This window comes from Taeniopygia guttata, chromosome 14 (assembly GCF_048771995.1).
Source record: "Taeniopygia guttata chromosome 14, bTaeGut7.mat, whole genome shotgun sequence".
Classification (NCBI taxonomy): Eukaryota; Metazoa; Chordata; class Aves; order Passeriformes; family Estrildidae; genus Taeniopygia; species Taeniopygia guttata.
Genome location: NC_133039.1, coordinates 5,542,660 through 5,565,430, shown reverse-complemented (window position 1 = coordinate 5,565,430; position 22,771 = coordinate 5,542,660). Strand labels below are relative to the sequence as shown.

Sequence of the window (22,771 nt, the reverse complement as noted above, 5' to 3'; positions counted from 1 at the left end):
GGCCAGCCGGGAGCTCCTGTTTGTCCAGTGAATTTTTATCCGGTGGAAACCGGCAGGTAAATATTCCTGACCAGCTGATAAGGACCCGGTGTGAGGCCACAGGTTTGGCCTCCCAGCTCTGCCCCTGGGCTCTGCACAGAAGCACCAGGGAAGGGACCTCAGTGCCTGTGGAGCATCACTGGCTCAGGAGAGAGATGGGAACGCTGACCCTGGGGCAGGGGGACAGAGCAAAGGTGCCAAGTGGCACCTCCAAAATGCACCCAAGACTGGCACATCCTACCACAGTCAAACCTCACCATAGCACAGAGCACCTCCCGCTCATCCCAGTGCTCCCCACCAGTGTGGGATGGGGCCTGCTATGAGGAACACACACATGGATCTTCCTGGATTTTTGGGGCCAGGAAAAACCCGTCGGAGAAGAGGTGATGGCGTGGTCCCCTCACGCCTGGCGCTGTCCTGTCGTTTGATGTGGGGCCCGGCCTGGGCGGCCTCGCCACGCTGGCTCCACGCTGTCATCCCCAGTAAATAAAGCCCAGCACAATTGCCTGCTCATTTATTAATTTTTGCTTCATCAAAGGCAGCTTTAATCATCTGTCTCCCTCCTGCCAGGGCCACGCACAGCACACACCGTGTGCCATGGATTGGGATGGGACAGCAGAGCACCAGTGACCCCAGTGCATCCTCACCCCGGCCCACATGGTAATCCCAGGCTGGCAGTGGCCACCAGACCCCCACATGTCACCATTTTAATGGATTTTCCCACATTTTCCTTGATCCTAATGCTATAAAAGTATCATGACCCTACCCCAGGAAGAGAGGATTTTCCCCTCTGGATTGTATGGACCCTGCTGCCCTCGCTGTGGGTCCAGGGTTCACCTGGCGCATGACTGCGGAAATCCTGCTCCTTGGAGAGGGGAAGGTGATTTTCTCAACCAGCCCTGGTCCTTGCCTGATTCCCCTTTCCTCCCTCCCTTCTTCCATCTGCAATGTTGGATTATTCCAACATTGCTTGCGGAGGATCTGGCATCCCACAGTCCCTACAGCACTTCTTTTTCCATCAAAAAAGCCCCTCTGCAGCTCCATGGACACCTCCATGTGTTTTCTTGGCCCCCAGCCCTTCTCCACCTCCTCAGGGCATGGACCCCACAGACGGGAGGAAGCTTCCAGGAGGGAAGGGGCTATTCCCTAATTCCATGGGACACCATTCCCCTGGAGAAGGGCACGGTGCTGGCACAGAGCAGTCCCTGCAGGCTGTGCCTGCCCCGTGGGCTCGGGGCCGTGACCTGGCGCCGCGCACGGCTCTGCCGGAGCCGGCAGCACCTCTGGGGAAGCGGCTGCTGCCGGGGCTGGCTCCAGCCTCTCCAAAAATCCAGCTGAACGGGACAGGCTTCTCCACAAACCTGTCGGGCCGCATTCAGCCGTGCGGAGCCGGCCGCCCGTGTGCCACGTTCGGTGCTGCTGGAAGCTCACTGCCCGTGACAGCCCCTGCATGCCCCAGATCCTGGCACAGCCCTGGCACTGAGGTCCCACCATGTGCCATGGGGTGGGTGTCCCACCCCATCATCCCATCCCATCCCATCCCATCCCATCCCATCCCATCCCATCCCATCCCATCCCATCCCATCCCATCCCATCCCATCCCATCCCATCGCCACCGCTGTGGGACTGCCCGCTTGGGGCTGCCGTGTCTCCTCAACCCACAGACAATTTTTTCCGGAGGAGTTTTCTCAAATGAGGACAATTAAAACAATGGGAAAATGGAAAGTTTTTGTCAGGGAGCTGCAGTGGCAGAGGGGGAAGGTGCTGTGGTGAGTCAGCCCTCCAAAAAGAAGCCCCAGCGCCAGGTAAACAAGCTGCAGACCAGGAGGTGTTAGTCACCAGCCCGGGCTGTGCGGCCCAGCCTGGGAGGCACCAGCAAAACCCTGCAGGAAAGGGTTCAGCAGCACCAAACCCCACTGCAGAGAGGACAGCAGCACCTGCTCCTGTCATGGCACCATCCATTGCCTCTGCCCGCCAGGATGTCACCGCTTTGGGGACACGGTGTGGCTGTGTCGTGTTTGCCCGGCACATTTCACGTTTTTCCGCAGGGTTGGGCAGGAGCAGCACAGCTGGGTGCTCCTCCCAGGTGCCCATCGCTCCCCACAGGACCTTGGGCAAGTCCCTGAATGCCTCTGTGCCGCCAGCTCGCTGTCATTACCGGGGAGCCAGACAGACAGACAGACAGATGGTGCCCGGGGGAGAGGGCAGGATCATGGCTCGGAGCTGGAGAGCCCTGGGATCCACACTGGGTCCAGGCTTGGACTGAGCAGCGCCTGAGAGGGCTCCCCCCTCCTGCCCTGCTCCACGTGGAGTCCCAGTGTGGGATGCTGGACTCAGCCCCTGGCTCTGCAGGGATCCAGAGCCTTCCACAGCCCTGCCTGGGAACATCTGGCAGGGAAAATGCTGACCAAAGGAGGCTTGGATGCCCCTCATGCCGCTGTGTGTCTTAAAGGGGTGAGACACACAAGGGGGGAAATCCATATGGTGTGAAAAACACCTTCCTGGATGGAGAGAAAGGCCCCTGGGCTGCTCTGTGCCCGGTTGTCACAGAATCAGAAAATGGTTTAAGTTGCAAGAGACCTTAAAGACCATCTCGTTCCACCCCCTGCCATGGACAGGGACACCTTCCACTAGACCAGTTTGCTCCAAGCCCCATTCAATCCCATTTTTCTCACTGGGAAAAATAAAAGGACCCAAATTATCCACTGGAAGACAGCCACAGCACTCAGCTGCAACTGATGCAGTCCAGAGGGGAGGATGCATCTTCCATGGGGCTGGAAAAGCCCATGAGGATGGTCCAGAGCAAGTTGCACATTCATGCAGAGGCTTGAGCTTGTCCCAGAAGCCACAATAAATCCTGTCCCACCAAGCAGAACTTTCCTCTTGTCCAGAGATGCCAAATGTCTGCGAGTTCATACCCTACTCCTCAAATTGATTAATTACACTCACAGTTGGGTTACCGGTGGCTGCTGCTGCCATCAGACCTTGCTGTGCTTCAGCAGGAAAATCCATATCTTTTGCTCCCACCTGTTTTTCCCCACCTTTTGGCTGCGGGGCAGGGAAGAGGGGATCCCCCTGTGAGACTGCCTGCCCTGCCAACCCCCTCTTTCCTCAGCATCCCTGCTAAAAACATCACCCTGTGCAAAATGCAGTGCTCTCAGCCTCTTCTGTCACTCGCCCCCTTGGCCACCGCCCCGGAGCTGCCAGCGCAGCCGTCGGATGTCTGCTCTGCTGACTCCATATAATGCAAGTTCTACAAATGAAAATGTCACATGGCCCTAAATTAAATACTTTGGAGAAACCCATTATAAAGCAGCAGCACAATTAGCTTTATCAGCCAGCCCAGAGTCATGCCAAAAACCAAAGCCGACTCACTTGACAGGAGCTGCCATCCATGAAACCAAGCTAACGACCTTAATTATATTTTTAGCTTCTAATTTTTGGCTGACAGTATCCTCAATTACCCAGCCCTTAATTTGTGCAGGGACGGTGATCAGCCTCACCTGGCCTGTAATTCCCAGGATCAGCCCTTTCATCCCTTTTAAATATTAAATTGACTCCCACTGGCCACCCTCCAGTCCTCTGGAATTTCCCCAGGGTTTTAGTGTTAAAAATTAACAGCAGAGTTCCTGGGCAGGCTGCAAACCCCTTCCCGTGAGGGTTCTGCCAGGAAAACACCTCTCCAGAGAGAATTCAGCAGTGAGGACAAGAAGTTGTTCCCACCAGGTCAAAACTCCACGTAATCAGATCAGCTCTTCTGTCCAAAGATTGTTCTTTGACTCATCTCCCTTATCCACCACCCACGCTTTACACCTCAGCACACAACCCTGGCACTGAACCCTCCTTTTCCTGCTCCTTCCCTATGCATTTTTAGGGCTTTTCCCTCATTTCCGTGCCAGACCTCAGCCAACCCAGGTTTTTTCCCACCTGGCCATCCTTGGTCTCCAGCTGAGTTTGGGGAGCCAGCCTCGAGCACGGCCTGGGTTTTGGCAAAATGCTTCCCTTGTCCTGATCCGTGCTGGGTTTTGGCAAGGAGGCTGTTGCAGCACCACCCTGCTGATGCACAGGGGCAGCTCTGGAGCCTGGGTCACCCAGGGCTCACCCACAGCCCTGGCACAACCTCTGCAAGGGTCAGACCCCGGCCCGGGGCTGCCACGGTGCCCAGACCCCGGTGGGGCTGAGCATCCTTGGGATGATGCCCCGCTGCAGCCCAGGGCTGGTGCCAGGATGAGGGGCACAGGGAGGAATGGAGCATGTGGGGTGCGAGGGGGGCCCTGAACCCCCCGGCTCTGGGGGTGCTGCAAACAGAGGTGCCAGGGAGGGGCAGGAGCCAGCCTGGGGGGCTGCATCCCACATGGAAGTGTCCAAGGCCAGCTTGGATGAAGCCTGGAGCAATCTGGGATGGGGAAAGGTGTCCCTGTCCCCAGTCAGGGGAACTGGATGAGCTTTAAGGTCCTTTCAACCCAAACAATTCTATAAATTGTGATTCCCCCTGGTGCAGCCAGGGCTGGAGCGGCCGCGTTGGAGGATTCCGGGCTGGGCTGGCCAAGGGTGCCATCTCCTGGGGACAGACCCATAGAGCAGATCCTGGGGACAGACACAGAACAGATCCTGGGGACAGACACACAGAACAGACCCTGGGGACAGACACAGAGCAGATCCTGGGGACAGACACACAGAACAGAACCTGGGGATGGACACACAGAGCAGATCCTGGGGACAGACACAGAACAGATCCTGGGGACAGACACATAGAGCAGATCCTGGGGACAGACACACAGAACAGACCCTGGGGATGGACACACAGAACAGACCCTGGGGACAGACATACAGAACAGATCCTGGGGACAGACCCATAGAGCAGATCCTGGGGACAGACACACAGAACAGACCCTGGGGACAGACACAGAACAGAACCTGGGGACAGACCCACAGAGCAGATCCTGGGGACAGACACACAGAACAGAACCTGGGGATAGATACACAGAACAGATCCTGGGGACAGACACAGAACAGATCCCGGGGACAGACACAGAGAACAGATCCTGGGGATGGACACAGAACAGACCCTGGGGACAGACCCACAGAACAGACCCTGGGGACAGACCCTGGGGACAGACACACAGAACAGATCCTGGGGACAGACACACAGAACAGATCCCGGGGACAGGCAGGTCCTGGCCCCAGCGGCCCCGCAGGGAATTGGGGTGACAGAAATGAGCCCTCAGAGCCGTCTGCGCTCAGCCTGGCCCCACAGTTGGCAGTTTCGGCCGAAAAAGGCTCCTCTTCCCCTTCTTCCCCCACAGCCTCTTCTTTTCAGGTCCTAAAGGGAGCACGTGTGTGAGCAAACATCCTGACCAAGGCTCGGGGCTGCTAAAAGCAGAGGGGCTGAGGGGAGGAAATCATCCCAGCAAAGCTGCTCAAGGGGAAGGCAAAGCACCCCCTAAAAGCTTCAGAGCCAAACATTATCCACCCTGTCTTCCTGTTACCTGCAGCTCTCCTTGCAGCACTGCCACTAGGGCAAGAGCCCAGCAGAAAAACAGATTTTGTTGTCAGGAAAAACCTGGGCTCTGTCACCCCAAAGAGAGTGTGGCACCTCCAGAGCCAGGTGCAGATGGGCATTGCAGGATGCAAAACCACATGGGGGGATGCAGAGGGATGCAAAGCCATGCAGAGGGATGCAGAGGGATGCATGGCACTGGGAGGATGCACGGGGAGCTGCTGGTTGATGCTCTGGGGAACCAGTGAACTCAGAAGATGAAAGGTTTAATCCAGAAATCCGGAACAGGAGGCTGGTGGTGGCTGCCCAAACCACAGCAACAGCCCTGGGCATGGCAGGGTGGCAGCCACTGCCTTGGCTGTGAGCCAGCAGCTCATGGGCACCACGTCTGGAGGTGTTGGAGAGCCAGAGTGCCCTCAGAGGCTGTAGAGGGGGGTGATGGTGTCTGGGGCACAGGGACACGGCCAAGGAAATGGGGCTCCAGTCCAGACAGCCCCAGAATTCTACAGCTGAAACCACACTGCCTGATCCCTGCTCAGCGAGGAGGGACAAACCACCCCCAAGTGCTTCTCACTTCCCTCTTGAGGGCTCACCAGGGTGGAAACTGCAAGTCTCTGGTGCTATTTACAGAGGTGAGTTTCCCCTGCAAAACCCCGAGAGCAGCAGGCTGGGGCCACCTCTCCAGGGCCATGTCCCTGCTCTGCCACACTCAGCCAGCTCAGGCAACGCCAAAATCGTGATTTCCCTCCCAGGGGGAGGCTCAGCACAGCAATGATCTCATCCTTCATACCAGACATGTGGCAGTGTTGCAGTGTGGCAGTGTTGCAGTGTTGCAGTGTCGCAGTGTCCCTGGTCCTCTCCTGGTCCTTGCTCCAAGCCCTGTGGTGCACTGGATGCTGCTTTTCTCCCTCCTTCAGGAGCTGGGATGTGATGGGCCACAAGGTGCAAGGCTCCTCTGCCTTGGGCTCTGCTCCCCTTGAGCAGGATCAGCCTCCAACGCCCCTGCAATGGACACAGCAGCAAAACATCCTCTGGCCTCTCCAGCTGCAGGTGGCAAGCACAAACCGGGAGTTTTTGAACCAAACAGAAGAACCCTTGATGCTGCTCCACGAATGTTTTTAGTCACAGGTATTGCTGCTTCCTTCCTCCTTCAGCTGCTTCTGCAGAAAGGTCCCTCTGGCCTGAGCTGAGTCACAATTCTGCCACGCTCCTCCTGCCCCTTCCTGGCACCGCTGCCAAAGCCATGCCCAGCATCCCTGCAGGAGCAGGGACAAACCTCTGGAGGCTGCCAGCAGTGCAGAGGGGGCTCTTTGCCTCTGTGAAAACAAGCTGTGCTATTAATGAGTTATTCATGTGCTGTTAATGAGTTATTAATGTGCTATTTATGAGCTATTAATGCTTTGTGCCCCCAGCCCAGCCAGGACTCAGCTGCCCATGCAGGACATAGCACAGCCCTCCTGCCTCCCAGACATGGATGCACCTGAGAAAATCAGTGTTTGAGGCACCTCATGGGGCTCCAGAGATGTTCTGTGAGTTCTGAGCAAGAGACAGGACAGTGGCTCGTGCTGAGCATCCCGAGGACATGGAGAGGATGGATGCTCCCAGCAGTGCTTGGTCCTGGCATTGCCTCTTGCACAGAGTGAAACTCCTTCCCCTGAAGGGAACATCCCACTGGCACAGGCTGCAGTGGTGGAACCACCACCCCTGGAAGGAGGGATTTTAAATCTGTTTAAGTGTGGCACTTGTGGCTCATAGTGAATGTGGGGGCATGGTTGGACTCGATGACCTCAGAGGGCTTTCCCAGCCTTTCTGGTTCTGGGATTCTGCTGCAGTCCATGATGCAAGAGCAGGTGCTGCAGAGCTCCCACTCCACCAAGGCCCACTGAAGTGTGGCCACCTGGCCCAGGACACCTGTCCCTGCTCCAGTGTCCCCCACCCTGTCCCCAGCAGCCCAGGACCCCACGAGCCAGTGCAAGGCACTGAGTGTGCAGCCAATTTGCATGGAAGGGACAAGGGGAAGCCCCAGGAAATGCACAGCCAGGCATTAACCAAATCTCTCTAATAATAACCCCTGAGCCATGCAGGGGCTCGGGGCTGCAGCTCGTGGGGCCATGGCTGGAGCTGAGGGGGAGTAGCCACTGCTGGAGAGCCAGACGTGAGTGACCCATGGAGGGGCTGTGGGGGACAGGGTGGGGGGCTTGGGGGCCAGGGCTGGGGGCTGGGCAGGCTCCCAGTGCCAGCAGGGAGTGGAGGGTCTGCTCAGAGTTCCCATCCTGCTGAAGTGGTCAGTGCTGTGGGGCTGCAGAGGAAACCACAGAATGGTTTGAGCTGCTAGGGAGCTGAATTCTCATCCAATTCCAGCTCCATGCCATGGCAGGGACACCTTCCCCTGTCCCAGGTGGCTCCAAGCCCTGTCCAAGCTGGCCTGGAACACTTCCAGGGATGGAGCAGCCACAGCTTCTCTGGGCAGCCTGTGCCAGGCCTCTCCACCTTCACAGGAAAGAATTTTTTCTTAATAACTAATCTAAATTTACCCTCCTTCAGCCTAAAGCCATTTCCCCTTGTCCTGTGGTTGCTTAAAGCTTGGCATGAGGGGTCTGTGGGGGAATTCAGAGGGGTTGGGTGGTTGAGAGGAAGAGGGAAAGACTCACCTGGCTCTGCTGGAAAATCATGGCTGAGAAGTCTGTGCTGGGAGCACCACATGTACCCTGGGACTCCCCAGGGAGGGGGAGGTCTGTCCTAGATGAGGCCAAACATCTCCTCGGCCGTGTCCTCACAGTACTGGGAGGGAGGTTCCCAGCCTGCAGCCCCTCAGCTTTAACACAGCCCCAGGTCTGCCTCCCACCAATTATCCCATGGGAAACCCCACCTGGGTCAGGATGGCTCAGCTCCCTGCCATCCCCAGGGCTCACAGTAACCCCCAGAGGGGTTCCTGCCACCCCTGGGGGGCTTCTCTGGGTACAAAGCCCAGTTTCTTCCAAGAGTGCCTGAGGACAGAAATGGCCTGAGCCTTGCTCTGCCCTGGGGATGTCTCCAGTCAGCTCGACAGAAAGTCATTATTTAATTTTATAGCAGTGTTAATTGAACAACTGGGAGTGTCAGGCCAGCATCCCAGTGCAGAGAGGATTTTTCCCTGGCACTGGGATGGCCCAGGTAGGACCCAGCCCATCCTGCAGGGAAGCTGCTGGCTGGGCAGGGGCAGGACAGACGTGCAAAGTGCCCAACCTCTGAGTCCTGGAGAGAGAGGAGAAATCCTGGCAGGGCACAGGAGATTTTCTGTACAAAAATCAAAGGTTTGGCTCTGCCAAAGCAGCAGCTCAGCCTTTGGGCATGCAGAGGCTGACTCTGCAGCTTGGGGAGGTTTTAAACCTTTGGGCCCCATCAGCACCAGCATCTCCCACCCTGCAGGAAAGAGCTGCAGCTCCAGGCTCGGCTCTGGGGGGGATGAGGCTCCCGGGAGCCTTCTCAGGCAGCAAAGGGGACAGTGCCACCAGGGCCACCCTCCTGCTGGGTCAGAGCTTCTGCAGCTGCTCCTCTGCAGACCCCACGAGTGGCACAACACAGGAGCTGTTACCAGCCAGCGAATTCTTCCAAGTGTGAGGTTTGGATGATTTTTATGCTGCTGAGAACTGCTCCCGTGCCTCTGGCATCACACCCAGTGCACAAGGGCACTGGGAGCACTGGGGCAGCAGAGAATGGGAAAGCAGCCCGTGGTAGGGACAGGAGCACGTCCACCTCTAGCTGGTACTGGTTAAACTGGTGCCTAAAGTCTCCTGGGGAGATTTCCCTCCTTCTTCTGATCTGACATGTCTTACACATCAGCCTGGTTTCACTATGACACCGAACAGCCAAGAGAAAGGGCAGGAATGACACACAAGGTCGTGGTTCTGGCACTTTCAGAGAAGCCTGCAAGGACAGGAATAGTCCCCAGTGCTTTGCTCCCACTGGCAGGTGCAGGGACCCCCAGACCCTTGGGGCAGAGCTTGGGGGCACCTCTAGGCCAGGCTGGGCTCTCTGTGTGTCCCCTGGGACTGGCACAGGGCACACAAACAGCTTGGAAAGCACATTTGGCTGCTCAAGCCTGGGACCAGAGAGGGCAGAGGGACAGCCAGGACCTCCCTGCCAGGGGTCCCAGCCCTAGAAAGGGACGAGGTGGCTGCAGAGCAGCCCCATGGTGGCCACCCCGTACCTACCTGTGTGTCTGTCCTGCAGCCATGGATGGGCCAGGAGTGGGGCAGGATGCCATGAAGAACTGCACAGACCAGGAGTACTGGGACACCCTCGTTTCCCTGTGCATCCCCTGCAGCCTCGCCTGCGGGCAGTCCCTGGCCAGGAAGTGTGATGCTGTGTGTGGTGAGTGCTGGGTGCCCTGCCTGGGAGTCAGGGATGGGCCAAGCCGGGAAGGAGGATCAGAGCTGGGATGGTTTGAGCTGGTGGGCAGCTGAATTCTCATCCAGTTCCAGTTCCATGGGTAGGGACACATTCCACTATCCCAGGTTGCTCCAAGCCCGTCCAGCCTGGCCTTGGACACTGCCAGGGAACCCCAGGGCAGGCTGGGAGGCAGCTCAGCTTTCCAGAGCTTCAAGCCAAAACCACAGGGGGATGTGACAGCTCCCCATGGACGGGCTGGGGCTGGCAACAGCTCAGGACCAGGTGCCTGCACCTCTGCACTGCTCCCTCCTGGGGTCACAAGGCTGCACCAGCACTCCTGCTCCCTACTGGGGCCACCCCACCCTCCAAAGGCAGGGGTGTGGATAATGAAAAACCCCCAGCCTGAGACAGGCCCTGAGGTGTCCTGAAAACAGCTGGGGAGGAGGACAAGGGACAAATGAGCTTTGCACCCCAGCCCTGTGCCAGCGCCCTTCCACGAGTCACGGGCTGAGGCGGCTTCACCCATCCCAGGGCTGATTCAGCAGCCACAAGTGAACATCTCTGTAGTTTTCCCCCCTCACGCAGCCCCCTGAAGAATCCAACTAGCTCAGAGATAAGGGGCTGTGAGGGGAGGAATACCAGGAGAGGGAGAAATATTCAGAAGAGGCTCTTACCCCAGGGTGTTGGTTGGTGCAGCTCTCTTTATTCTGTGATGTCCATGTGGAGAGCAGGGCAAAAAAGAACAGGAAATGTCCAGGGTCTATATAGGTTTTGGACAGGGTGGGCTTTCCTGGCTCTCTGCCAACCCCATTGGGGCAGGAAGGAGGGTCCAGGGGTTATCTTGATCAGAGTCACAGGGTCCCGGGGAAGGGGGGCACAGGGTGCCCATGAGCTCACTGTAACACATCTCCTCCCCGAGGACAGGAGATGCCGTTCCTGGCATCCCGAGGCAGGTTTTGGTGTGTCCCACAAGCTGTGCCAGCCCCAGGGCAGCAGCAGCCAGGAGCTGCCTCTGCCTGCCTGGGACCATCCCCTCCGCCTTTCCCCACCTCTCCGGCCAACCACCACCCAAATCCCGGCTCTGCCACCGCGGCAGAGGCTGCCAGTGCTTGGGCAGCGGTGCCACCCTGTGCCTGGCAGAGCAGCGGGCTGGGCTCCTCCTCCCGCGAATTGGGGTGGGGGGATGTGCTGAGGACACCGCGGTCACCTCCCTCCCCTCCCCCAGAGTCCATGGACTGCAACAGGAGACCTGGATTTTACTACGATGACCTCGTGAAGAACTGCATCAAGTGCAGCTCGGTGTGCGGGCAGCACCCCCGGGAGTGTGCCCTGTCCTGCGAGCGTGAGTCGGGCAGCAGAAATCCCCTCCTTGTCCCAGGGAGCTGCACCCTTGGGTGCTGCCATCACCGGGGCTGGGGAAAAGCAGTCAGGGCACCTCCTCCCCATTTCCTCCATCCCACAGCGGCTTTTCCCTGCCGGGTGCTGCTGGTTTTAGGTTGGGCAGCTCCCCCAGGCAGGGTGGGGCTGGCAGCTGTGGGTCCCACCCGGCTGAGCTTCCCCAGCCCTCGGGGAGGGACAGCAGGAGGGGACAGGGAGACCCCCCAGTCCTACACGGGGTTGAGACCATCCCTGAAGATGGCGAAGGGTGGGAAGGGATCTGCTCCTCTCACTGCCCGGAGAGATGCCAGCGGGCAGAGGGGACACAGAGCTGCTCCCAAATTGTTCCTGGCGGAGGGCACAGGCTCTGCCAGCTCTCTCCATCCCGGGGAACCACCCCAAATTGTTCCCGGGGTGCCACCCCAGAGGGGTCTGAGCTGCCCCATCTCTCCTGCCCCACAGCCACGCCCGCGGGGCCGGTGATGGGGCTGCAGCAGAAGACGTGCGTGGAGCAGGACCCGTGGCTGGTGCTGTACCTGCTGCTGGGGCTCTGCCTCTGCTCCCTGCTCTGCTCCCTGCTCCTGGGCTGGACTCACCTGCGCAGGAAGGGAGAGGCCGTCTCCTGCCAGCCCAGCGCTGGGACCTGCCACTGCAGGGAGGACCCTGCCAAAGGTGGGTGCTGGCAGCACTGGGAGAGGGTGGGGAGCTCGTGGGGGCAAGCTTGGGCTGCTAGAAGAAAAAAGCAGAGCCATTTCTCAAAAAGGAAAGGAGAAAAGGCAAAATAACAAATGTGAGCCTGGAAGAGGAGCAGGACTGGACCCCTGTGCCCGATTCTGCACCCCAACCCCTCAGTCACTCCCTCCTCTGGCACAGCTCTGTTGGAGCTGTTCCATGGGCAGCACCTCTGCACTCTCCATCAGAGGCTGAGGGGACAAAAGCCAACCCTCTTCCAAAACAAACAGCTGTCCCACAAAACCCAGTTCTGGTTCTGCAGCCAGAGGGGCTTCACAAGTCCTTGTGTTAGGGAGAAAAGGAGAAAGGATAACGTGGAACAATTCAACATGGAAAAGGTGGTTTTGTTCTTCCTCCTTTTCTTCTCTCCTGCCTTTCCAAAGAAAAATTGCCTACTTACCTATTTCTGCACACACATCCATGTCTGCATACATCCACCTCAAAGCCATCAATGTCAAAAATCACAGAGGAAGACCCCATGAGCCACTGTGACACATGTCACTCCAAGGACTGTCCCTCAAGCCATTCTTGTCTGCTTTGCTGAAGGACAGAGGGATCAAAGGGTCATTTTTAAGATGAACCACCAAGTTTGGAGAGATTTTCTGGGTGTTCTGGTTGATGCAGTGAGTCCATGCTGGGAGCTGGGTGTCCTCTCCAGTCCCAGGACCAGCTTTTCACAGGTTCTAGTGCAGCACCTCAGAGCATTCCCAGGTGGAAGCTGCTCCCGGGCCCCCTCAGCTGACACCGAGTTTATTTGCAGATGGGCTGGTGGAAGCTGGCAGCGTTGGGGATGGATTCACCAGCATCAGAATCCCAGAGCCAGTGGAAACCTGTGGCTTCTGCTTCCCTGGCCATGGCTCTGCTGTACAAGAGACCAAATCCTGCCACAGCAGCTCCTGCTGCCCTGGGGAAAGGGCTGCTCCCTCCTTCTCTGGGATCTGCAGCACGGGAAGTGCCGGGGCCGTTCCCAGCCCTGACGACGGCCACTTCAAAATCATCTGCTCTCCTGCCCAGGAGAAGACACCCATGGTGTGAGCAGAGGGTGTTCCAGCACGGAGGGATGCTCTCTCTGCCCCCAAACCAAAGCTGCTTCACCCTCTGCTGCCAGTGACTGAACAGCCTCTACCCAGCCTGGGCTGTGCCAAGGGCTGCAGGACACAGACAGGGCTGGAGGTGCCACAGAGCTGTTTGCTTCCACTCAGGAAACCAAATTCCCATTATTCTTGTGCACTCCCAGTGAAAGAAGTCACTTCCCACGTAGCAGCATCTGACTTCATCCTCCAGCTTGACCTGGGTGCATCCTGGCCGTTGGGGACAGCTCATGGGGGGTTTTCATCCTGGTCCCACCATCAGTATCCCTGCAAAGGGTCAGGTGGTGCCCACTGCTCCCCATGAGAGCTCACCTCTTCCTGCTGGAGATTCCTTCATGAATCAGAGCGATTTTCAGCACAGCTGTCTCAGACGTGGCATTGGATCCAAGGATTTACTGGTGAGATTGATAAGGAGCCTTTGCCTCATGACCAGGACACGATGCTGCACACGAGGAGCTGGGACAGGCACCAAAGCCATCAGTGGAACTGAGTTTAAATATGAAAATTCATCCAAGGCTCAGATCTTTCTACAAAACTGGATTTATGTATATCTGACCTGGGTTATTCTGAAGAGCTGGTAAAAGTGAGGAATCAGCTGGAGATAAAGCTGCTTTGAGAGAATACTTTTATCAAACCTGGCTTTGAAAGCTATCCTGGAAAAATAGGAGTTTCAATGTGTAATTTGAAGTTCTCATTTCCACTAAAGGAGACTGTAGGATTTTTTTTCCCCCAAGGAATCACTCCTGGTAGAAGCCCATCCCCTCCACTGTCTTAAACTAGAGCTTTAAACTTGAAAGAATAAATGTAATTTGATATATGCACAAATTGGTGTTGGGAAAGCAGACAGCCGGAAAAAACATGAGCAGAGTTGTAACAGATTCTACCCCTTCTATATTACACGTTCCTTTGAATGTAAATACTTTTTATCATTAAAAAAGGCATCACCTGGGAGGTTGAGCCTTTCACTCTGGTCACCTCCTACTCTCTCAGCACCCCCAGTCCGTGGGCATCCCAACCTCCAGACCTTCTCTGTGTCCCAGCACACCTGGAGACCCTCTTGGCCTCCCCTCCCACATCAGCACCTTCCCCTCCACCTCCACAGCAGCATCTTCCACAGCCTCAGCTCCTGTGGAATCTGCTCCAGGCCCTCTGCTCTCCTGCCCTCAGCTCCTGTGGTTTCCTGCCCCACAGCCCCAAACACTCTCCAACACCACGGCCCCAAATCCTGTGCCATCAGTAGCTCCTCCAGAGCTCCAAAAGTCTTTCAGCCCCAGAAATCACCTTGGCCTCCACCCCTGCTCAGCCTCAGCCCGGCATGGATCCAGCTCTCTCTCAGCTTTTCCAGGCTCTCAGTTCCTGCCCAGTCCCTCTGCTGCCCTCCCACCATCTCTGGCTCTGCTGCTCATCTCCTACATCCTTCAGCCCCCCTTTGCATTCCTGCTCTGTTCCTGCTCTCCTCTCCTCAGGTTCCTGTTCCTCCAAAGCCTCTTGGCTTCTCCTCACCCCTCACTCCTTCCTGCAGCCCCACGTCCCCCACCTTCACTGGGGCCCTGATCCCCCCTCAGCCCCACATCTCCTCCTGCTCTGGGTTGCCCTCCCCAGACTCTGCAGGGTGGTTTGGGTTGGAAGGAATCCTAAAGATTATCACATTCCATCCCCTGCCATGGCAGGGACACCTTCCCCTATCCCAGGTTGCTCCAAGTTCTGTCCAGCCTGGCCTTGGACACTTCCAGGGATCCAGGGGCACCCACGGCTTCCCTGGGCACCCTGTGCCAGGGCCTCACCACCCTCACAGGGAGGAATTCCTTTCCAATATCCCATCCATCCCTGCCCCCTGGCACTGGGGAGCCATTCTCTGTGTCCTGTCCCTCCATCCCTTGTCCCCTCCAGCTCTCCTGGAGCCCCTTTTGGTCCTGAGCTCTCCCTGGAGCCTCCTCTTGTCCCAGCCTGGCTCCATGGCTGCTCCAGCGCTCGGAGCAGCCCTCAGGACTCACCCCACAGTTCCCCTCCTGTTTGTCAGGGGCTCCAGAGCTGCAATCACTGCTCCAGGTGAAGGTTTTGCACTGACCTTGGGGCACATCCTGCCCTGGCACCAGGGCTGGCAATGCCCCAGCTCTGTGCCCTCCCTGCCCAAGCACTTCCCAGCAAGGACAGGGAATTCAGGAGAAGGAAAACCCTCAGCAGCAGCCAGTGCCTCACCAGGCTGCCCCTTGCCAGCAGGGAGCTCCTGGGGACACGTGGATCCAGTCCAGCTCTGGTGACCCACAGACCTTCAAGTGTCACCTCCAGGAGCCCCTGGCCATGGTATTTATAGAGAGATTCAGAACCTTATTTAAAAACAGGACAGAATTAAGCGAACACGTGCCACCAGTGTTGCAATTAGGGCATCCCTGGAGGATCAAGAGGCATCAATTATTCAAATGAGAAGGATTTTAGGGCCATGCCTGTGCTAGTGAGAGCAGGAGCTCACCCTGTGTGGCACCAGGAACTCCTGCCCCAGCTGGCTCAGGCGGTCACTCACCTCACACCCAGGCAAAGCCAGGGCTGTGACAGGGCTGCTCCTCCTGGCACCATGTCTGTCCAAAAATTGGGGAAAACACTCATCAGAGGCCAAGTCCTGCCCAGACACAAGAGAGGAGCATCCCTCACCCTCCCCTCCTTGTGGGAATTAACTACAAGAGAAAAAGTAACAGAGAGCAACTCGAACAAATTAGCAGGAAAATAACAAACCCCCTTAGCTGGAGAACCGAGAGGAACCAATGGATTTTGGGATTTTACAGCCCCCTGCCAGCAGCTCTGAAGGATCATACCTGGAGGCATCAGTTCCAATGCTGGAGGGACCCTGTGTAGGGGACAGCAGGGATTCCATATGGGACGAGTCAAACCACATGGAATGAAGGGTTTGAATGGAGTTAAGGGCACTGATTCTGAGCAGGATCCCCCGCCCAGGTTTTAACCAATTCTCACATTTCTGCTTTTTCCATCAGGCACCAGCATCAGGCAAATCTTTATCGCCACTGGAGTGGCTGAGGGACATGAAAATGTAGCTAAAAGCACTTTCTGGCTATTTTTGTGTCCCCTGTAGAGCTGAGTTCACTGCTGGCAGGTAACAGAGCACACCCCACCGTGAGCCAGTCTTTGTTTCCAGTTATTCCTGCAAATGCCTCCTCCCAACAGATCCAGCTGTGCCGACGGAAAATGTACCAAAAAATAAACAAGCCCAAAGTGTTCCCCTGGATGAGGAGCTGTCACTGCTGGCTGTCACCACATCAGGGAGGCTTCGCTTCACCCTCCCTTGGGCTGCTCCGTGGCCGGCGTTTTCCTGCAGGAGATGTTGAGGGAGTTCCACGGAGAAACTCCCGGTTCTGCCGGGAATAATTGAGGCCATGAGCTGCCCGGCTGCTGCTAGAGGGAGGGATGGAGGGGGAGAGGAGGCTGTGTTTGAGACGAAGCAGCTGCACTTCCATTTTTATAGGAAAAGGGAAAATGCTCTCCCCTCCTCTCGGAAGCGGCGTGGATTTACTGCTGCTGGAAATAGAACCTGGTGTGATTCGGGCAGGGACACGGGGGGTGGGCTGGTAGGCGGGAGAGGGGGGGAAGAAAAGAATAATAAACCTTTTAATACCCTAAGAATTCTGCTTTTGAAACCAGAAAGAGCCTTGAAAGCTCCCCCCGAGAACCATCTGCGCCGGTGCAGCCGCACAGAGCAGAACCCTCTCCAGCAGATGGGCGGGGAGGGGAAATTAAGGGTGATTTATACGGCTGCCTCGTCCCTAAACAATTTGCTCCCGAGGGCTTCACAAAGCCGGCTGCAGCAGCTCCGCCGGCTGAGCGTGTGCTGTGGAAAACAGAATTCATGGAAAGGGCAGCCAAAGGCTCAGAGCTCGGCGGCACAAAGCGAAGGCAGCGCCGGAGTCATCCTCACCCTCGGCGGGCGCTGCCGCGGGGTGGCAGCGCTCGTTCAGCCGGAGCGGCGATGCAGCAGCGCCGGGGATGGAGAGGGGCTGGCGGCTGCTGCCTCCGCAAGGATGCTGCATTATTAAAGAGCAGCAGAAAGCCTGGCACGGCATCCGCACCATGCCGGGCTCGCTCGGGGGAAGGAGGGGCCGCTCTCCTGCGGGAGCGCCCGGCACATCTCACATCTCACATCATCTCCCATCTCCCATCTCCCATCTCTCCATCTCTCATCTCTCCATCTCTCATCTCCCATCTCCCATCTCCCATCTCCCTCCTGCAGCTCCCCAGCCGCGCTCCAGCGCAGGAATGCTCGGCTTAAAATTTCCAGCCCGAATGGAAATTAAATTGTCACCCAGGCAGGGAACGCGATGGCCTCGGCAGCACCCGGGCAGCCCCACGCATGGAGTTAAGGGCACTGATTCTGAGCAGGATCCCCCGCCCAGGGTTTAAGCAATTCTCACATTTCTGCTTTTTTCCATCAGTCACCAGCATCAGGCAAAGCTTTATCTCTGCTCGAGTGGCTGAGGGACATGAAAATGTAGCTAAAAGCACTTTCTGGCTTTCCCACGCCACACCCAACCTCCGGGGTCTGGCTCGAGCTGCTTCCACTTGTCCTTCCCTCCTCCGTGCCCTGTCACGGATGTACAAAACCTCCTTGTACTGTTCCAGTCTGTGTGCAAATCAAAAGAATTCCACCTGTTCAGCTGCTCTTGTGAGATGGTAATTTAAACCCCAAACACACTGGATTCCCTTATTTTCCTGTTTTTCTGTTATCAGACTGTGTTAGACACCCGCTCCTCATTCCTGGAGCACAGAACTGCAGGTTTAGATCCCCCCCGGCCTTTCCACCCTGGCGAAGCTGAGCCATGGCTGCCTGGGGATTTGTGCCGAGCTTAAAGATCAGAGGAGCTGCGGCTTCCCTGGATCCCTGGAAGTGTCCAAGGCCAGGCTGGACGGGGCTTGGAGCAACCTGGGATAGTGGAAGGTGTCCCTGCCCACGGCAGGGCTGGAACAAGATGATCCCGAAAGTTCAACCCAAACCATTCTGTGACTTTCAGTGTGACACCAATTTACACAGTGCCCAAATGACACTTCACCCTCTCCACACGGGAGAACAAAGCTGGTTCTGCTCTTCCAGCTCTGCTCTGAAGGCTTCCTCTCCCCAGGCTGCAATTCCACCCCCAAGCCCAAGCTCCTGAGAGCAAGATCCAGCAGGAGCAGCTCCTGCTGGAACCTGGATGGAAGGGGAGGAAAGGCCCCAGAGCTGCGAGCTGAGAGCACCGACACAGTCTGTGCCACTGCAAGAGGAGAAGAGCACGGGAAGAGTTAATCCATGTGGGAGGATACAAGGAACCAATACCAGCCTAGCACATACCAGGAAAATGTGTTGTTTACTTAGAGCACTGCAGAAGGGCTCAATAGCAGCAGATCCATCGTTCAAAGCTGCCCCGGCAGCGACCATTCCCAACAGATGGTACATTTTTCACCACTGAGGTTCTCTCAAGTGTCAGATATATATAAATCCACCTTTGGAAAGCAGCAGGGAAAAAAAAAAAAACAAACCAAAACCAGCAACAACAAAATAAGCGCTTTTGAGAAATTCAAACTTATTCACAAGATTAAAAAAAAAAACAACAAAACAAAACCAAAAAGAACCAAGACCACTCTTACAGTATAAACACACCAATTCATTCATTTTTACTGATGGTTGCATTTATGAATTTCATTCTCGTGAAAAAAGGGAATAAAAGGAAAAAAAATTAAGAAAATAGCTATTTATAGAAAACAAAACAAAAAAGGGCTCAAACAACAGAATCTGTGCTGATGCTTTTGGATGAGCAGTCCGATGGCATTGAACATTACCTGTGTGAGCAGGCATGCTTGAAAACCTGTCTGAGTACTGCAGCTTCAGTTCCACAATCCAGGATTTCTTTTATGGTTGTTGGAAAAAAAAGAGCCTAATAGTTTCATACTGTATTTATTTAATAACTAAAATTCACAAATAAAAAGATACTTGCAAAGTCCTTTAGTTGTCTCATCCCCTCCTCCTCCACTCTACTGCTTTCAGACCCATATGCATAAAAAAATGGGTTTGGATTTTAAATTTTAACTGTTATATGATTGGTCGTTGGAGCTGAAGCACCAAATGGAGAAGATGCTTTATGGAGATGAGGGTAGAATCCTTTGCCTTCCCACACACATTTTGGAGGAACACAGGAGATGTACCAGTGCCCGGACTCCTCTGCTCCCATTTCCCCCACCCAGAGCATTCCTTTCATTTCATATTTCCTCTGTTAAGTGACTGACTGCAGCCTCTTTTCCCCCTTTCTGTGCTCGTGGGACTGCACACACGTCGGACATTGTTCATTTCTCACTCTCCAGGCTGTGAGTCAGTGTCAAGTAGGTCCTGTTACAGCTCAGTGCGAGTTGCTTTGTAATGGGTCTTTTCTTTTCAGGTAGGTTTGTGTGTCGATTCAGAAGGCTTGTGTTGTTTCTTCCTTGTTTACATCTGACAAGCTGCTGGATAAGGCTATTCATACTCCAGGAACTGTTTGTGATAGAACAGCAAATATCTGGAATAGAGCAGAGGGACAGTGTCAGTTGTGTAGCAAGGCAGGTGAGTTTCCATTGATGCAACCATAACACATGAGGGCTGTTAATTTTGGTTTTCCTTTCAATTTGAGGTGATTCCAGGGACACTAACCAGGGATGAGAAGGAGGGAAGCCAGCCACCCACTCAGGAACTGAACAGCTGTACATCAAAGAGAAACCCCATGGGTGCCCCATCCCTGGAAGGGTTCAAGGCCAGGGACAGGGCTTGGAGCAACCTGGGATAGTGAAAGGTGTCCCTGCCCATGGCAGAGGGCTGGAGTGAGATGAGATTTAAGGTGTTTTCTTAGCCAGGCCATTCTATGATTCTATGAAGGAGTCAAACCTTATAAAATCTACTGAGGACCTGAAAACTCTGGAAGATTGGATTCTGTTGATGCTCAGACAGGCAGCAACCATTAAACACTAACACGACACAAAATAAAGGTGCTTTAAGAGACAGCTGTTGTTTTAGAGTCACACTACCAGAGATCAGACCAGGATTACTGCAAACTGCCTCCCATTTGCTGGAACAGAAGCAAAATGAAGCAGCAGCCATGTGGGTGAACACTCATGTCTCAGTCAAATATCTGATGTGTCAGCCTGCACTCAAATCTGGTGTTTTGAAGGATGAAGTTGTTCCTGACCCTAATTGCTGTGTGTGTTCTGGTACAGAAGGGAGCCCAGCCCCTCAGCAGTCACACAGAGCAAGGGGACTGATCTCCACACAACCCTTAACCACTCTGACACAGCCACTTGGGAGTCCTCAGAGCACTTCTGAGACATTCCAATTGTTATAATTCCATCCAAGCCCTATGGATTCCTTCACACGACACAGAGCTACAATGTCAGCCTTTATCTGAACCAGGGAAATGCATCAAAGCTCAAACCAGCCTTTATGGGCAATAGTTGTGCTGTACATCCTCTCCTCCTTGCCTCTGGCAGGTTCTTCCATGGGCATAACCCCACCTGAGCACCAGGCATGTGTTACTGAATTACAACAAAATCATTCCTCTGCTCACCTCAAAGCAGAAGTTCCCTGTCAAGTCATTTAACACTAAAATTCAGCTATTATAGATTTCTGTTTTTACTTCCCGATTGAAGTTTAAAAAAAGGAAAAATGGGAAAATTAAAAAAATTACAACCTGAACATTGTGCCTGCAGCAATCCTTAAACATGTCATGAATAATTAAAACAAGAATGGTAAAGACTTATCTCTGCAGTACCAAGTCCATAGTTGAAAATGCAAAATGAAGACTTCAGATTTTAAGTTGCTTTTTTCTTGGAACATAAACCAGTCCCCAGTGTTTCCCTCAAATGAGGAACATACAGTGCTTCCCTTGAAAAATACTGCTCTGTCCTCCCAAAGCTTGTATAATATAAATATCAGAAGCCATAATGTCAATCTGAGATTAATTTAAAGCCATGAGCTAAGAAACAGCTCATGTTCTCTACCTGCCTCCCATAGAGCCTTGCTATTCTAGGGCACAGCACTTCCTTAATGGCTTTTCTTCAAATCTTTTACACTCATCATAATCCAAAGGTTCTGCAGGCACAGACTGGATTGTGTCACAGAGATAAACACTGTTCCTGCACTGGGGATCACATCACTTTGGTTTTCAGAATCCATTCCATTAGCAGCAGTTTGGACATGAGACATTGCAGTCACCTGATGTCCCTTGTCCTTCCCTTCCCTTCAGCAAATCCAGGGTTATAAAGCAATTATGGTTAAATGTAACTGTGCAGTCTCCATGCTGAAGCACTCTGCATTACAGGGGATATTCAAGAGAGAAATTATCCTTCTCTATGATTAAAAGGGTTTTTTTTAAAGTAAGAAAAACCCAAGAAAGGTCAAAGTTTGCCTTCCTTTCCCCTTCCCAGGGGACCACTTACCCTTCACTGTCTAGCACATCCTTAATGCTTGCCTTGGTGATAATGGCATCATCACACTTGAACCACTGGTCCTTGTGCTGCCGGATGAAGCTGGTATAGTGCCCACTCTCCAAGGTTCCCTGGTGATTAACTACTGCAAACAAGGAATACCTGGGACAGAAAACACACCATGAATATGTGCTTCAAAAGGGGGAAAGCAACAGGCATTTCAGACAGGCAGAAACTTCTGTTCATAAACACACATAGCAATGCTAAAGGATCTGATCCATCAGTAAAACACCAGTTTAACACTAGCTGGGAAGAGGGTGGCCTTGCCCAGGGGAAAAAAAAAATTATTTTCCTGTCTTTCTATTTCTGCAGCTCTCCAGTCTGGTGATCACTGTTAGCTTTACCAATACTGGCTAACAAATTTGCTTCTAAAATAGATCAATATTGGTGCATTCCTGAAGAGGACCACTGATTATCCAGTCTGACCTTCTACTTCCTTGATTTATTCTAGTGAACCAGAAAAAATTCATTTGAGGTATGGGGAAGGAGGTAATCTTAGATATTTCCAATGATAAACTGCTGAATTGATTAACTGTCCTTGATCTGCAAAGCCTGTACTTATTTTGAAATACTGAATATATTCTTACTCAAATTCCAGCTCTCAGATGCTGCTGTGCACTTGCCTGAAAACTTGCAGGCCCACCTCTGTTCTAAAAAAGATACTGATCAGCAAGTTGCCCTTGTTTTCTTTTTCCTTTTTTTTTTTTTTTTTTTTTTTTTTTTTTTTTTTTTCCTGAAGTGCAAGACTGAAGTCTTTGGCTCTTTTGTTCTAAAGTAAGATTTTATTTCCAGTCTTAAATACACTAGTGGCTCTTTTTCAAGCATTTTCCACTCTCTTTAACTCTTTCATAAAATGCTGCCCTCACACTTTGTGTGTGACACAAGCACAGCTACACAATGGTAAAATAATCTCTCTAATCTCACTTGATACTGTCCTACTCAAGTTGAAAATTCACAGAACTCTTTTGACGAAGTGGTGCCACAACAAGGCACCTATTCACTGACTGCCTACAGAGCCACTGATTTAGAGCCACTCTCTCTGGGGAGTCCTTGATCCAGCTAGGATGGACTGCACACTCCAGTCCCAGCTGGAGCCTTCTGACTTTGCTCCAGCTGTTCCCTGGCACCCAGATCCCTGAGGAATCCAGACATCTTTGCTGTCATTACCTAAATC

At 54.1% G+C, this 22,771-nt stretch overlaps 2 protein-coding genes across 3 annotated transcripts in view; one reads left to right on the top strand and one right to left on the bottom strand.

Moving 5' to 3' along the window:
• The first annotated feature begins 7,586 nt into the window (after positions 1-7,586).
• On the top strand, positions 7,587-14,061 carry TNFRSF13B (TNF receptor superfamily member 13B). Its single transcript, XM_030284968.4, has 5 exons — positions 7,587-7,694; positions 9,752-9,892; positions 11,136-11,252; positions 11,750-11,959; positions 12,780-14,061. The coding sequence occupies exons 2-5, from the start codon at positions 9,754-9,756 to the stop codon at positions 13,052-13,054; spliced, it is 741 nt and encodes a 246-aa protein (XP_030140828.3). The 5' UTR covers positions 7,587-7,694; positions 9,752-9,753; the 3' UTR covers positions 13,055-14,061.
• A 4,673-nt stretch (positions 14,062-18,734) lies between these two features.
• Positions 18,735-22,771, bottom strand: part of USP22 (ubiquitin specific peptidase 22) — an 89,968-nt gene continuing 85,931 nt past the window's right edge. For both annotated transcript variants that reach the window (XM_030284853.4, XM_030284852.4), the window contains 2 exons: positions 21,550-21,699; positions 18,735-19,640 (listed from right to left, as the gene is read on the bottom strand). In XM_030284853.4, the coding sequence (XP_030140713.1) occupies positions 19,598-19,640; positions 21,550-21,699 (193 nt within the window). In that variant the 3' untranslated portion in view covers positions 18,735-19,597. The remainder of the gene's footprint in view (positions 19,641-21,549; positions 21,700-22,771) is intronic.

Bases quoted from the DNA above. Each gene is read 5' to 3' on its own strand.
- TNFRSF13B (XM_030284968.4), top strand. From the start codon at position 9,754: ATGGATGGGCCAGGAGTGGGGCAGGATGCCATGAAGAACTGCACAGAC. The intron at 9,893-11,135 runs GTGAGTGCTGGG...CCCCTCCCCCAG, and splicing joins GAAGTGTGATGCTGTGTGTG to AGTCCATGGACTGCAACAGG. The intron at 11,960-12,779 runs GTGGGTGCTGGC...GTTTATTTGCAG, and splicing joins CAGGGAGGACCCTGCCAAAG to ATGGGCTGGTGGAAGCTGGC.